We start from the raw sequence: 17,261 nt of genomic DNA, 5'->3' as shown, positions 1-17,261 counted from the left end.
TGTGGCAGATACAAGTCTCCACATGGGATGTGCAGCCAGATCAAACATGGTAGTAGGCTCAGGGCCTCAGTCATACCTACCAACATTTTGGAAGTAAAAAGAGGATCAAAAAATTTTTTCCCACACGTAGCGCAGCAATTTTTGACCACACCCCTTTCTGTGTCCACACCCCCTTATTACCATGTTTGTTTTACAAAATTTGGCAGGTTATGAAAGTTTGAAAATATTTCTCCTTATCTAAACTGTATTTTTGTGTCTCAAAATTGTTACAAAGTATCTTATTTGCACCTGTTAGCTGTTCTGGGCTCTCTGCTAAAAGCCAATTAAGTGAGAAACTTTGTTTCTTTTTCTGGCTGTTCAGTGCATAGAAAAGAGGGACTTTCCAGTACAAATGAGGGACTGCGGGTTGAGCTGTCAAAAGAGGGACTGTCCCTCCGAAAAAGGGACAGTTGGGAGGTATGCCTCAGTTGCAGAGGTCAAGAGTATTTCAGCATCTGGGGTAGGCCAGGGAATTGTTTGCAGGTGAGTATCTGTTGTGATGGTGGAACATTTCTACCTGAGGTGGGACTACTGCAGAGGTGGAACATTGCCAATGTTCCTTAAAGGAGAAGGAAAGCCCCAGGGCGCAAAACCCCTCCCCCCCTCCCCTGTATTGCCCCCCCTCCCTCCTCCCCCCTGGCCTACCTGTCCCCCTGGGCAAATGCCCCTAACTTGTTACTCACCCTCTGCGCAGGTCCTGTCCACGGAGTTCACAGTCGCCATCTTCTCCCACGCGCGTCTTCTTCCTGCTCTGACCGGCGTCTTCTGGCGCATGCGCAGTAGGAACAGGTACCGGTACAGCTCTATTGCGCATGCGCGAATGTCACGAAGTGAAATCGGAAAACTTCGTGACATTCGGCGCATGCGCAGTAGAGCTGTACCGGTACCTGTTCCTACTGCGCATGCGCCAGAAGACGCCGGTCAGAGCAGGAAGAAGACGCGCGTGGGAGAAGATGGCGACTGTGAACTCCGTGGACAGGACCTGCGCAGAGGGGTGAGTAACAAGTTAGGGGCATTTGCCCAGGGGGACAGGTAGGCCAGGGGGAGGAGGGAGGGGGGGCAACACAGGGGAGGGGGGGAGGGGTTTTGCGCCCTGGGGCTTTCCTTCTCCTTTAAAAATATATGAACCTTTAGGAGTCAAGTTTTAAACAGGAAATTAAGCTCTTACTGCATGACCTCCTTTCTAATGACCTAATGCCAGCAGTATGGCCAAGATCACCGTGACCAGTAGTTCACAGCCAATATCTAACAAGACTTAATAAAACAACCCCTATTACTTAGTCCAGCCTTTATGGCCAACACAGGAGATGGCAGTTCAGTGCTATAGTAAGAGTATAGCTGGCAACAGCTTCACCTACATTTATGACTGCAACAATAAAGGGCCAGAGGCTTTCTAATATTAAAACACAAAAGTCTCCCATAATAGTTCAGACTATGGGGCAAATTGACTAAAGGGTGAAGTGACTAACGCTGGCGAAAATTCGCCAGTGTGACGTCATCTTTGAACTTCGGCGATTTACTAACGTTCGCCCGCATAACTTCGCTTGCGAAGGAGATAGACTCTAGCGGTACTTCGCTCCCTAAGGCCAGACAAATTTGCGCTCTGGCGAATGGACGTAACTATGCAAATTCACTAAGATGCGGATTTTACTGAATGTTAGCTCTTGCACCAGACTTGCCTTTACCACCTCAGACCAGGCGAAGTGCAATAGAGTAGAACATATTTTTTTGGGGGGTAACCGGCTTCCCCCCTACATTTCCTAACATATGGCACATAAACTATACACTGGGCTCATGTGTAGGGCAATATAACAACTCTTTTATTTTATCAAGGTTTCCCGAACTTGTGTAGTGTAATGTATTTGCTGCAACATATACGTCCATTCAACTTTAACTTTCCGTCGTATGCAAATTAGGCAATGCTAGCACAATTTCACTTCGCTTGGCGCAGTGACTCAAGTGCAACTTCGCCAGCGTTCGGCGCCCTGGATGCAACTTCGGATTTTAGTGAATTAGCGTTGTCCTGGCAATTCTTCACCTGGCGAAGTGTTGAGATGTGAGCGAAGCCGTCGCTGGCGAATTTTTGGAGGGTCGTGAATTTGCTCCTATGTATACCTTAAAGTGCTGAATATTCACATTGCCTTTGGAACCTTTTTAAATATGCTGTGTGCTGCATTCACATGCATTCAATGTATATGTAGGTATCAACTGTAATTCATAGGTTTTATAGGTTTTATTAAAAGTGCACAAATGACCACCATCACATGCTTGTCTATGCACTTTTTAGAGCACAACTGAAACTTGGGCAGCTGCCCGCTCACTTTCTGACTCCTTAATTCAAGGACTCCTGATTGGTGTTCATATTACCTGCATATGCTGTGATTATGCGTAATAAGAGCTAATATACAGTAAGCACTAGGACAGTATATGTTTATTAAATCAGTAACATTGTATAACAGATCACTATGCAATCCGAACACATATTAAAAACACATGTACAAAGCTGTACAATAGGACGCAGCACATCTTAATGCAGGCATGTCCAAAGTGCGGCCCGGGGGCCAATTGCGTCCCTTTTTCAAATTTACACCGGCCCTCAGCCTCCATCATGAAATTAATAATAATGAGGCCCCCAGCACAGTGCGATCAGGAATCCCATAGCAGTAATATTTGGGCACATGATTTGGTCTATACTGCCTGTGTGCTAAAGGTGTTAGCAATAGACACTTACTGGCAAGTAGAGACATGCCACTCTCACATACTTCTTTAGGGCTCAAGGTGACGTACTGACGTGCCAGTACAGTAAACTAAAGAAGTATGGCGTCACTACGTGCCAGTACGTGTCTATTGCTAACACATTCAGCATACAGGCAGCAGTATAGACCAAGTAGCAGATCATTTCACTAATGTGCCCAAATATTACTGCTACGACTACTCGATTCCTGTAATTTAATGTTAATGGTTCAAAGAATGTCAGGATGAATGGTCGGCCCCCACACATTTTCACCTCACCAAATCTGGCCCTCGTAGCAAAAAGTTTGGGCACCCCTGTCTTAATGCAATCAGTTCAGTTTGGGTAATTGCTTTTTTAAGTGTCCTCCAGTGATCAGATCTAGTAACCCTCATCAGCAGTTAATGTCTTCCTGCCCCCTAGCTGTTATAAACCATTTCCTGGTAGGTCGAGTGGCAGTCAGCCTGGGATAAAGTCTTCTGGAATTTGATTCCACAGATAAAAGTATCATTTCATGTCTCTTGCTGAGTTTTACTGATGTTTAGCATCTTAGGGTAAGGTCACACCTGGAGATTCGGGGGGGGGGAGATTCGGGACTAATCGCCTCTTATTTGGGGCGACTAAGCTCCCCTGTCTTCCACCTGCTATAATGAAAAATGCCTGTGGCATGGCACTCGCGGTGCTTTGTTTTCTGAAGTCGCCCGAAGTTGCCTCACGAGGAAACTTGTTGGATCACACGGGGTCAGTATGTTTTAATTTTTATTATGATGCTGATTGAATGAACTTTTGAATTTTATGAGTACTGGGACATTTTGTTAAATAGTAATTTAACGGTGCCTTGAAAACTGCGGCACATCCCTGATACTCAGCTGCCCTATTTAGACTGGCAACACAGACCCCAGAAATCGGGCCCTGGTCAGAACACTGATTCTTAAAGGAAAACTATACCCCCAAAATGAATACTTCAGCAACAGATAGTTTATCTATTTTAGTTTTCTACCCAATGGCACATACTACAAAAAAAAATTTAATTATCAAAATGGTTCATTTACACAAAGCAGGGTTTTACATATAAGCTGTTTTATGCAAAATATTTTTATAGAGACATTCATTGTTCAATGGAAGTGATCCTTTCATGGAAGTGTTTTAGGAAGTCATCTAGGGTGGCCACCTTCAGAATCAGGCACCTTGACATCCTAATGATGAATGTAGATACAAAAGAAACAAAGGGCACCGCTCAAAAACTCATGCTCCCGTGGCTGCTCCCCCATAAAAATCCGGGTGCTCTGTCCACAGCGTCCCCACAATATCCACAACCAAAGAAAGACGGCACTCCAGAAAAAAAGCAGGTTTATTGCAGGGTCATTAATGATGAATGCCATGTTGCATGGAATCCATTGCAGGCTGCGTGCACCCAAATAAATTGTTTATTCACCAAACATAGTATAGGGGCAGATTAAAACAGATCAATGGTCGAAGTGAAAATTTGAATTAAAAAAATTTGAATTTCGAGCTAATATTTGTATACTTTGACTAGGGAATAGTCCAAATTTGATTTGAATTTGAAAAAAAATTGAATATTGAAATTTATCATGTCTCTTTAAAAATTATACTTCGACCATTCGCCATCTAAAACCTTCCGAATTGCTGTTTTAGTCTATGGGGGACCTCCTAGAACCCATTTGGAGTCAATTGGTGAGTTTTGAAAAATCTAAGTTTATTTTTTGGAATAACTCCAAATCGGATTCGATCGAATGCGCTATTACTTTGATTCGTCCGATTCTAATTCAATCGAAAACGGACCTGTTGCCCCCCAAAAAAAAACTATAAATTTATATTAGTCTTTTTTAATTCGAATTTCGAAGTTATAGGAGTTCAAAAAAACTCCCGTTACTTCGAAATTTGACCCTTGATAAATCTGTGTTTAACATGTGACCACTGCCTTTAAATGAGAATGATTTTGAAGAGTAGTCAGAGAGTAGACAGAACTATTCCCAATGAGGTGCAGCTGCTGTTGAAAAGACTGGTGCTCAGATGCTCATGTTTCCCAGCCTACAGGAGGTCATTAAGTATATATCTCACTTATATGCCACCAAAACCATAGAAACACAAGCATTAAAGACACAAATTCGGTATAGACCGAAAAATTTGCCGTGAACGACGTTTGTTTGTGACAGGTGATGGCGCCCTACCGGGGTTTCCATGACATTAATACAGAAAAAAAAAAATAATCTTGTGTAGATTGGAATCCTGGAGTAGCCAAGGAAACAACTAGTAGCGTGTGCAGCAGCAGCAGTGGTGTTTGCCTTTGTTCAGTGCCTGCCTTCCAATGCTGGGGATCAGGTTTCACCTCTGCAGCCCAATCTGTTAGTATCAGAGTGCACACAAGGAGCTGGTTAATGTATAATAGCATGTTGCAGGGAAACACCCATCGCTATCAAGCCTTTTGTTTTTCTGTAACAGCCAACAGGATTTATGGAGATGGATTTTATGTGTACACTGTAGTACTCAGAGCTGAACATTTTTACACATCATTTATTAATAGGGACTAGGAAATAAGTGCTGTTAATAATAATATATTTTAATATATATATATATAATATAATGTAATCTAAATCAGCGGTGGGATGGCACTCGGATCGCTTCGTTTTCCGAAGTCGTCCGAAGTTCCCTATAGTGGAAGCTCTATAGTTATGCCACTGAGTGGACAAAGAAAAGTGTAGTAGAGGATTAACAGTTCACTCTTATCTAAAGGAAAACAACTATAAGGGAGGCCACATGGGACATAACTATTCAGTGAGTTTGCAATTGATCCTCAGCATTCAGCTCAGATTCAAAAACGACTAGAGTTGCCACCTGGCCGGTATTTTACCGGCCTGGCTGTAAAAATTATGTTTGATCCCAATGTTATTAATAGGGAAAAAGATTAATATATAGATAATATATAGGCCGGTATTTTTTCCCAGAAAAGGTGGCAACCCTAGTTAAGACTAATGTGGCCCCCCTCAAGTTTCTGATTGGTCGTTGCCTGGTAACCAATCAGTGGAAACCAAGAGAGCTGAAAAGCAGGAAGTAGTGTTCTGGCTATTATGTTAGACATCCAGTCACTCCAGCCTTTATACATTACATTTTTACCTAACTATAATACAATTAGTTTTTATTTTGCACAGCCTTTCTATTTAGCCAGTTTTTATTTTTATATTGAACAATTCCTTTAATTGATTTAAAGCTACTTTCCTTTCTATTCGTACGGCCATCTCCCATAGACTCCATTTTAATCAAATAAATCTTGCTAACATTTTTTTTTAATTATTTCCTTTTTCTCTGTAATAATAAAACTGTATCTTATATTTGATCCTAACTAAGATATAATTACTCTTTATTGGTGGCAAAGCAACCCGATTGAGTTTATTTAATGTTTAAATGGTTTTTTTTTTGTAGTTTTAGGTATGGAGATCCATATTACAAAAAGCTCCATTATCCTGAAAACCTCAGTTCCTAAGCGTTCTGGATAACAGGTCCCATACCTGTAACTTATAAATGATTTGTTAACCATTCTGCAGAGACATTGACTAAAACCCTTGGAAAAATGTAACTGCTGCCAAGAATTCCAACAACAAAGGAAGCAGCCCTCTCAGCATGATCAGACCTGCGAGATAAGCAGAAATATCTTGGTGCAGATTGTCTTAACAGACTTCTTAGGTCAGAGACACGTGGAGATTCGGGGAGAATAGTCGCCCGGCGACAAATCGCCTCTTCTTCGGGCGACTAATCTCCCCGAACTGCCTTCCCGCTGGCTAAAATCTAAATCTAAAGTCGGCCAAAGTTTCCTTGTGATTCGACTTCGGAAACAAAGAGCTCCGACTGCCATCCCGCACTTCGGGGAGATTAGTCGTCCGAAGAAGAGGCAATTTGTGGCCGGGCGACTAAATCTCCTTGAATCTCCACGTGTGTCTCTGCCCTTAGAGCAATAGTTTTGCCCACCCTGTTTTTTTTAGCAGCCCGAATGTGCAGAGAAAATGCCCCAATATAACTTTCCATTGGCCCCTATGAGAATCGCCTGATAGCATCATCACTTTCATATTGACTTCATAAGAAAGTCTTCTGTCGATTGCTGTTTCTGGCACTTTGTAGCGAAAAAGCAGCACAAGTGAAATTAAGTCTATACAAAAAGGCAATAGCCCATACAAGGAAACTGACAGCACATTTTGCTATTTTGGGGAAGGAGGAAATTGTATCTGTTTCTATTAAAGGACCAGTAACATCAAAAAATGAAATTGTTTTAAAGTAATACAAATATAATGTAGTGTTGCCCTGCACTAGTAAAACTGCTGTGTTTGCTTCAGAAACACTACTATTGTTTATATAAATAAACTGCTGTGTAGCCATGGGGGCAGCCATTGAAAGGAGAAAAGGCTCAAGTTACACAGCAGATAAGCTCTGTAGAACATAATGCTATCTGTTATCCATTATTTATCCTGAACTATAGTAGTGTTTCTGAAGCAAACACATCAGTTTTACCAGCGCAGGGCAACACTGCATGATATTTTCATTACTTTAAAACACTTTCAGTTTTTGGTGTTACTGGTCCTTTAAGAATGGATTATTATTACTTCCATGTATTTTTAGAGCACCAACATATTGCGCAGTGCTGATGGATGGATAATTTATTTCATATTCCAGTATGTTGGCAGTATACTTTATGCAGTGACCCCCGTACAGTAGTTGTAAAGAATTAAGGATTAGCAGTGTTTATAGAAAGAAATAGCTCCTAGCAGAACAGCCAACAGCATGGAAGAATAGGAATGTTACAACAAAGCCACATGTGTTTCTGTATGTAAATGCAGCCAGCACGCTGAGATTTGGCTGCTGCTTAGAGGACGGCCTGCTGGAGTTTACTCATCTATTGTGTGAAAGAATTGTGGGAGTTAATTGCGTGTGGGCCAGAAGAAAGTTGCTGTTCTAATGCTAATTCTGATTACATTCACACACCCGACCCCTGACCTGAACCTTTAGGCAGCACTCAGAGATGTTGTTATACACCAGGTCACATTCTTTTTGCTTTGTTTCTAAAACTCAGCCCATGTTTGCTAGTCTCAAGTCATTATTTATAATATTGTATTTTTTCTCTTTTATTTTAGTCTGATCAGAGGTGACTTGTATTCAATCCATCCGCCGAAATCAAAGCTGTACTTTTCCACAAAAGCAATACTTTTATAAGGAATTCATCAAGGGAGATTGAGTGCCCTGCAATTTATTTGTATCTCGGATACAGGAAGATAGTGATTGAACTAATTCTTTGCAATGTTCTCATATGACATGTCCCTGGATTCATCAGCTGAACTCCACAGCATAACTGGGGCTAAAGCAGCTTTTGGGGTTTTTTTTTCTTTTCTTCTTTTACTTAGCTTTCTTATTTCAACAACTTAACAGTTAAGGACAGAAAAGGTTATTGGTTTGATTTGCTTAAAGGTATAGTACAGCAGCTCCCCAATGTAAGTGTCTGGTTAAAATAATACTCATAAACAAATGTATCAAACAGTATGTATTACCATAGGCAACCCACAGTGTTTTAGTGCCCCCTAGGGAAAAAACTGAATGTAGGACCACAAGTACAGTTACAGCAGTGCAGATTTGGCAGCAGTTGCGGCACAAAAATCCCATTAATTAAAGGTTATTGATAGTGATGGGGAAATCTGGCCTGTTTCGTTTCGGCCAAAAATTCGTGAAACGCCGAAAATTAGCCAAAATGCATTGAAGTCTATGGACAACAATTGTTTTTTTAACTCGCAACAAATTGCCGGACAAATTTTTGACGCTCAACAAATTTTTTCACCCATTAGAGTCTATGGGCGTCATTGCATCAAAAGGCGCTCCTTGCACATGCTTATAGTTGTGCTGCTTGGTCTATCCATCCTCCAGTTCCAAACTGAGTCCAGTGCATCTGGGGCGTTTCGCCCGAATAATTTGCGAAATGGTGGAAAAAATCTCGAAACTGAAAATTTGTGAAACGCATTGAAGTCAATGGGTGTCAAAATAATTTTTGACGTGAGTGACAATTTATATACGCGCGACTATTTTGTCCAAATGCAATTACAGTCAATGATTGTCACACCGGATTTTTCGCCGGCAAATTTTTGACGTAGTTTCGCACAAACATTCGTTGCCATTTAAATGTGAAAATTCGCCACAGATCCATGCCTGGTGAATTTATTTGCCTATCGCTAATTGTAAATACTGGAAGTGATCACGGGTCGGGTGGGTTTGGGCTGACCTCATACTCCTATTCGCTGGTGGCGGGCTGCGGGTTGAGCTCTTCTCCTGCTCTCCCCTCCCGCCACCTTCAAATGCCGGCTTCCGGCTTTATAGCCGCCCACCTGCTTTTTCTCGCCCTGTGGTCAGGGCCCCCCATAAAAAAACATTTGTGGCCAGGGCCCCCCCATTAAAAAATATTGGTGGCTAGGACCCCACATGAGAAAAAAAATTGGTGGCCAGCCCCCCCCCCCCATATTATGAGAAAATTGTTGGACAGGGCCCCTTAAACGTCCATGCCTTCCTGAAGTCAGCAGCTCTCAGAAAGTTGGGGGGCCTCGGCTAATCAAATAAGTTTGGCGTGGCTGGGCCCCCCTTACCCTCGGGGCCCCCTACAACTCTCCCCCCTGTCCCCCCCTGATGGTTGCCCTGTAAGGCACTAAGTTTGCCCAGGAGCAGTAACCCATAGCAACCAATAGGATGCTGCCATTTGAACAGGTGACCAATAAATACTACCTGCTGATTGGTTGTTATGGGTTACTGCCCTAGAGCAAACTTAGCGCCTTTTATTATATAACCCATAAAGAGTTTCATCCACTTAATACCCTGATCTCTTTCTTCAGCATTAACTGTCCAAATACCTTTTTATGTATACAATCTAATAAAAAAAACACACAATTTGCCCACAAGGAGATACTTTCTATAGTGATCTAAAAATCACACCCTACTGGTCAGCTGCCTTCCATTTACAAGTCTCTCTTTAAAAAATCCTGCAGAACCAACTGTTTATAAATTGGATTTGTTTTCTGATGCAGCATGTGTAGAGTGACCTCTAGTGGTTGGATGAAGGATTTACTAGTTATCGCTCTTTAGAACTGAAATATCAAAATAACAATGGACTTAATCAGATATTGAGTCAGATAATTGGGCATTCTATCCAGCCCAAGGTTAAAAGTGCTTGATTTATTGGTGTGGGTTCAAAAATATTTGCTTATGACACTGCTCAGATTATACTCTGCAGAAGCAAGTAAATATAAATAATGATCTATAGTTTATCTTGAAATTTGAAGTCAGTGGCTAATAATGAATGTTTATAGAAGAAGTAGGCAGACTAAAACATGCTACTACAGGTATGGGATCCGTTATCTGGAAACCCGTTATCCAGAAAGCTCCGAATTACAGAAAGTCTGTCTCCCATAGACGCCATTAGAATAAAATAATCCAAATTTTAAAAAGTTTTTTTCTTTTTCTCTCTAATGATAAAACAGTACCTTGTACTTGATTCAAACCAAAATAGAATTGGTTGTTATTGGAGGCAATACCAGTTTATTGGGTTTATTTAATGTTTACATGATTTTCTAGTAGAAGTACGGTATGAAGACCCAAATTACGGAAAGATCATTATCTAGAAAACCCCAGGCCCAGAGCATTCTGGATAAAAAGTCCCATAGCTGTACTTAGAGTATATATTTGTTTCGTGTTTTATCCCATAATATACAAATAAAATAGATTAGTTTGACTTTTGTTGTTCATTTTCCAGGGTGAATTAAATTGTCGGGGAAATGGACCAATTCGAGTATTTGATTTTCTCACCAGGAAGGAGACAGAGTATGCCGCTCCAAAGCCTGCCTTTATCCCAATGGGATTAATGGCGCACGGTGGAGCAGACTATCACATCATGGAGAGCTTTATTTCTGCTGTTGCTGTAAGCACCTTAAATCAGCTTTTCTAACCACAGTTCGATAATAAGCAGTTTTATGTATTGCATTGTTCATTTTAATGTAACAGGAGTGTTTGTACAGATACCCTCTGGGTTCTTCATATGTAAGCCTCTTGCTCCTCTTGTGCTGGGGTTAATAAATGACCAGGGAATTGGTGCAGGGTATTTGATGTGCAAATGTGCTGGTCTCTTGCACCTACGGTCAACAAGTAGCACTTTGATCCAGAAAAAGCAGAGGAAGAGGTGGGTTGCAAAGTACCAACCTGGAAGGTAAGTAGGGGGTAAACAAGAGGCTGAACTTTGAGCTGTATAGGACTGCAGTTCATGGAAGATGCAACAGCAATTGTGTTCTATTATACAGACAAAGTCGATTTTATAAAAAGAATAAAGTCCAGGGGCAGCTGGGAAATTGACAAAATGTCTAGCCCCATGTCAGATTTCTAAATTTTATATAATTTTTGATCACCTGGGCAACAATTAATGGAACCAACTGACTTTGCCATTCATTAATACTGTGCCAAGGACACTGGTGTAAAATGGACCTGACTGCAGAATCATTAAAACATCAGTTTGAGCCAATAATTAACAATTATGCACAGGTGGAGAGTTAAACAGACAATACTTTTAAATATAATGTCACCGTTTTTTCATTATGTTCTGTTTTTTTTATTATTGCCAACAGAATAATGACCCTTCGCGTATACTTTCTGGCCCTGATGAAACCCTTAGAAGTCACCTGCTGGTGTTTGAGGCTGAGAGATCAAGAAAGGAGAGCATAGTAGTGCATCTAGCCAATGACAAGCTAGAATGAATAGAAAGCATTACTTTATGTATGTTTTATATGCCTGGCGCTGTTTATTTTAGAATTAATACAGTACAATATATTATGTGTCTGGTCATTTGCTGTACTATTTGCTGGCTTTAACAAAAGCTCATGTTAGATCCATGTACAGGTATGGGATCCGTTATTTGGAAACCCGTTATTCAGAAAGATCTGATTTACAGAAAGGCCATCTCCCGTAGACTCTGTTTTATACAAATAATCCAAATTTTTAAAAAATTATTTCCTTTTTCTCTGTAATAATAAATATTACCCTGTACTTGATCCAAACTAAGATATAATGAACCCTTATTGGAAGCAAAACCAGCCTATTGGGTTTATTTAAGTTTTACAAGATTTTCTAGTAGATGTAAGGTATGAAGATCCAAATTACAGAAAGATCTGGTTTCCAGAAAGCCCCAGGTCTTGAGCATTCTGGATAATTGGCCCCATACCTGTACTGCCATTTAAAAACTAACCGTTATGTTTTGGGGGAAAAGTCAATTGTATAATAATACCCATTGTATAATAAAACCATATTATATAACCATCTCTTGGTCTTTTTGTGTAATATACAACTGTAGAGTGTTTTTTTTTTTTATTTGAAGTAAAGTCTGTTTATATCTACCTCCCTTTTTATACAGTAAAGTAATCAGGGCTGTCGATTTCATTCAGTTTGTAAATTAGCAGGATTTTCAACTAACACTGACAGTTTTTTTGCATATTGCCCAAGATCTGACGATTTCAACTGAAAGTGTTGGCCACCTAACAAAAAAGCTTTGGATTGCTGCTAATAAAACACATTACTTGCAGTGATCTGGCTTAATTGTGGGAACTTGCCTTCTTTCACATTTTTCTGCAATTAATCCAGATGGGTTTTACTAGCAGCGAGCCAAAGGTAAGTGAAGGGGAAAGCATTTTCAGCATATGTGATGTCCAGAGTAGCGCAGATTTAACGCAAGTGAAATTTCTTTATGTGCCAGTACTCTAAGAAAGGTATCCAGTGTTGGAGTTGTTTTCTCAATTGGCCCACTGCTTAGTCTTGTTAATTATTTGCAATCAATGGGTCTCAGATAAGATGTGACTAAATACTATAAACATATCTGGAAGTTCATTCATAAAACATGACAAAAATGCTGCTTTGTGAGAGACTATTGGGGTTATTTACAACTTGCAGTGTACAAAGTGCAAACAAATCACTAAGGGCAGGGCTGTGATTGGCTGGCAGCTTACAGGAGGCTCTGTTTGGCAATACACCTGGTTTTATGGAACCAAAACTTGCCCCCAAGTCAATAATTCAAAAATATGCACCTGGGAGCAAAATCAAAGGGGCTGGTGAGCAACATGTTTCTGGCAAGTCACTGGTTGGGGATCACTGACTTAGCTTAATGCCAAGCATGGCTGATTCAGCCGATCCATTGTCATCTGCTCTGTCCTGTGTCTGCACCCAGGTGGCACTGTCAGCAAACATATATATATATATATAAATATATGAGTCCTCTGCACTCAACCCATTATCAATATATTTAAGACAGAGACATTTTGTGCATACTGCTACTAAAAAATGCCTTACCCTTTAAACAAAACAGGGATTGTTTGTCCATATATTGCAATATATTTAAGCTGGCCAACTACGTCAAAGTCATCCCATATCTGGCCAGTCCTACGCTTAATTACAAGGACTCTTTTATTTGTCTATATGTATTTTGTGGTCACACCCTCATTGCACCCCCGTCTAATGGTTTTAAAAAATAGTGGTGAGCACAACTTTCCCTTGTTTGTTATATAAATAAATATATATATATATTTTATATATATATATATATAACTGTACCCGCACTCTTACTCCATTATTCAATGTCAGGTGCTTGGTCAAAGAAGTATTATGAGGGCCAAAACATTGGTTTCACGAGTGATGACTCAATAAACACATTTTGCTTGAAGATTACTGGAGTGCTGGTCCATATTTGAATTGTGTGTATATAGTGAATAAAGTACCCCCTCTTGTAAAATATAAGGATATTATAAGTTACCGAGGAGTTTCATGACCATATAAAAGTACGAGGCTGAGTGTTTTTATACAGGTCATGGAACTCCGAGGTAACTTCTAATATCCTCATATTTTGCAACTGGGGGTACTTTATTTATTATAATACACAATTTCAGTGAGTCATGTGACAGAAATGACATCAGAACTCACCGTTTATAACTGATGACATCAGAACTCACCGTTTATAAGGATGTAATTTACAAGATATTCATGGCTTTTGTGTATTATATATATATATTCACACCAAAATTCTGCTATGTCTGCATCCAGGCCAACACAGTACAGTTCAGACACAGGAGATTGCGCATGAGAGTGGAGAGGCTGTTTCTTGCATTTATTCACAAGTTTAGAAACACCCCCGTGTGGCACTAGCCTTAGGTGTCCACTAACTTATGTGTCATTCAGACACGTGAGGTAGGACAAAGAACCAGGTTTTTTTTTGTCCACCATTCACCTGCCCATCTACTGTAAAAACCACCCCCCTCAATATTTGGCTCCAGGTGCAACTCTTTATAACTCAAGAATAGAATATGAAGGGGCAGATTTATTAATTAGAATTTTTGTTTTTTGGTCAAAACTCTCAAATTCGAAATTGTGAATGATCCAAACACAATTCAAGTTTTAATTTGAATTAAAATTTTGAGATTTATCATACTCTGGCCCTTTAAGAACTCAAATTCGACTATTTGCCAAATAACTGTATAAGTCAATGGGAGAGGTCCAGGGATCAATTTAGTAACGTTTGTAGCCTTCCTGACATTCTCCGAAAAAAACTTGATTTGAGTTTTTTAAATTTGAATAGCGTTTTTATAATTCAAATTGAATTCTATTCGAGTTTTCGGGTCGTTTAAAATTGTTTGAGTTGTAAAAATTTCATTTTATTAATACATTTTAACCCAATTAATTCCATCCAGGATGTGGCATCCTTGCAACATGATCTTGACAAACTGGCAATCTGGGCAGCTAAGTGGCAAATGAGATTCAATGTTGATAAATGTAAAGTCCTGCACCTGGGATGTAAAAATATCCAAGCCACTTATACCCTTAATGGGACTGCACTAGGCAAATCCATTATGGAAAAGGACCTTGGAGTCCTTGTAGATGATAAACTTGGCTGTAGCAAGCAATGCCAGTCAGCAGCATCAAGGGCAAATAAGGTCTTGAGATGTTTTAAAAGGGGCATAGAGTCAAGGGAGGAGGGGGTCATTCTTCCACTGTATAGAGCACTTGTAAGGCCCCATCTAGAATATGCCGTACAGTTTTGGTCTCCATCACTCAAACAGGACATTATTGTATTAGAGAGGGTACAGAGAAGGGTAACTAAGCTGGTAAAAGGGATTGAAAATCTTAGCTATGAGGAAAGACTGGCCAAATTGGGGATGTTCAGGCTGGAGAAGAGGCGCTTAAGGGGTGATATGATAACTATGTATAAATATATAAGGGGATCATATAATAATCTCCCTAATGCTTTATTTACCAGTAGGTCTTTCCAGCTGACACGAGGTCACCCATTCCGATTAGAAGAAAAGAGGTTCCGCCTAAATATTCGGAAGGGGTTTTTTACAGTGAGAGCTGTGAAGATGTGGAATTCTCTCCCTGAATCAGTTGTACAGGCTGATACATTAGATAGATTTAAGAAGGGGTTGGATGGCTTTTTAGCAAGTGAGGGAATACAGGGTTATGGGAGATAGCTCATAGTACAAGTTGATCCAGGGACTTGTCCAATTGCCATTTTGGTGAGGCTTCAGATGGGTTTTTTGCATTCCTCTGGATCAACTGGCAGTTAGGCAGATATGATAAAAAAAAAAAGGTTGAACTTGATGGACGTGTGTCTTTTTTCAACCTTACTTACTATGTTACCATGTAGTCAAATTTCGAATTTATGGGAGTTTAGGGGAGTTTAAAAAAACCTCACTTGAATTCGAAATTCGACCCTTGATAAATGTGCCTCCCCGTGTTGAATCTGTTTCTGAATGCAGGACCGGGTACAGGAGGGGTGGCTTCTGGGTGGGATGTTGGTGTCTTTCATTCATCCCTTCCTTGAGCATTATTAATGAAAGGCATATAACAGGAGCATCAGGGGAGCCAGGAACTATGCAGCCCTGAATTTAACACCTGCTCAGCCCTGCTTGTGGCAGCTATTAAATGGGGAACTCCAGCTTCCAAACCAAAATTTGATAAAGAGGCCCACATAACACAGAAACCCCTAATATACCCATCACAGTTAGCTGTTTCTTCAAAAAGTATGAATAAATGCCATTTTATATGCTGAAATCCAGCTGTATAACAGTTCTTCTCTTTCTGCATAATATACAGAAAGGGACTAAACACTGATGTTACAAATTCTCCACAGCTAACAGACAACATGCAGGAACTACATAATCCACAATGCATTGCACTGTGATGTTCCATTTCTTATTGAAGTCACATGTGCAGGGAATTGTGGGGTTTGGAGGATGCATGCTAAGGACAGATGGCTGTTGATAAAAAGTAACCGTAGTCAGTCAGCTCAGCAAAGTAGTCAGACAGATCAGCAGGAGAGCAGGGGGCTAGGCTTAGGGAACTGTTCCAAACCATTAAAAATCATGAAAATTCTGCATAGTTTTTAATTGATGTATATTGCAAAGTTGCTTGAAATTGTGTTTACTTTTAGAAAAGCTTAAGTTATGTTTATTACTTTAAGTACTGCCTTGCACCTGGAAGCATTGCGTTTTGAGCAGTTTTTTGTTCTTCCGATTCATCTTACATGGGGAGAAATCTTACTAATAAATGTCAGATGAGTTTAATATAAGGGAAATGACTATTTTACTCCACTGCAGATGTGTCAGTCTTTCATAAAACAAAACCAGACTACATAAAAGTCATTCCAATATTTAGAGGCTGGAAATTTTTTTTATTGGCTTCTCATGATATCATCTGGTAACATTTTTAATTACCATCATTTCATGAAATATCCTTCAATATAATAACAGCAAAGTAGATAAATAATATTTTAACCTGTAAATACATTCGGTTCCTCTTTAAAACAAATACATTCATTATTTTCACATGTGCAAAATAAGTGCATTGTCTTCCCTTTATCCACTATTACGGCAGTAAACATAGATACAAATATGGCTTTGTTCAAATATTCATTACTGGTAGACAAAATAAAAATATGTCAAATATATTAATCTTAATATACTGTATATAAACATACACAATTCGGCATATAAATGTTCAAAAGGAGCTCTTGCCTACACATTTATTTAAATAAATAAGGGTAATCAAACATTTTTGGGGTGAGAGTAAGAAGGGGGGTTGGGTTTATTCCTTGTATAAAGGCAGTGGCTTAACCAGATATGACTGGGCCAATATCAAATAATTTTTTAGGCCCTCAAAACGTCTAGAGGTTTAACAATTTTTATTGAAACTGAATTAGGGCCTCATGGGGCCCCTATACTTCCTTGGCTCCCCTGCAGCCGCAGGGTCTGCTTGCTCTGTAGTTACGCCCCTGTATAAAGGTATATTAAGGGGCAGATTTTCAAATTCGATGTGAATTTTCAAATTCCAAAAATTCGAATTTCGATTTATTTTTTGTGTACTTCGACTAGGGAATAGTCCAAATTCGATTTGAATTTAAAAAAAAAATTATGAATTTTGAAATTTA

At 39.8% G+C, this 17,261-nt stretch overlaps 1 protein-coding gene across 3 annotated transcripts in view; it reads left to right on the top strand.

Moving 5' to 3' along the window:
- Positions 1–12,109, top strand: part of LOC108697669 (uncharacterized oxidoreductase YjhC) — a 93,083-nt gene extending 80,974 nt beyond the window's left edge. For all 3 annotated transcript variants that reach the window (XM_041571464.1, XM_041571465.1, XM_018227925.2), the window contains exons 15-16: positions 10,563–10,727; positions 11,425–12,109. In XM_041571464.1, the coding sequence (XP_041427398.1) occupies positions 10,563–10,727; positions 11,425–11,553 (294 nt within the window). In that variant the 3' untranslated portion in view covers positions 11,554–12,109. The remainder of the gene's footprint in view (positions 1–10,562; positions 10,728–11,424) is intronic.
- Positions 12,110–17,261: the final 5,152 nt, after the last annotated feature.

The sequence above is a fragment of the Xenopus laevis genome, chromosome 7S (assembly GCF_017654675.1).
Source record: "Xenopus laevis strain J_2021 chromosome 7S, Xenopus_laevis_v10.1, whole genome shotgun sequence".
NCBI classification, from domain to species: Eukaryota; Metazoa; Chordata; class Amphibia; order Anura; family Pipidae; genus Xenopus; species Xenopus laevis.
Note: the sequence above shows the minus strand (reverse complement) of the source record. Positions and strands in the feature narration are given on the sequence as shown.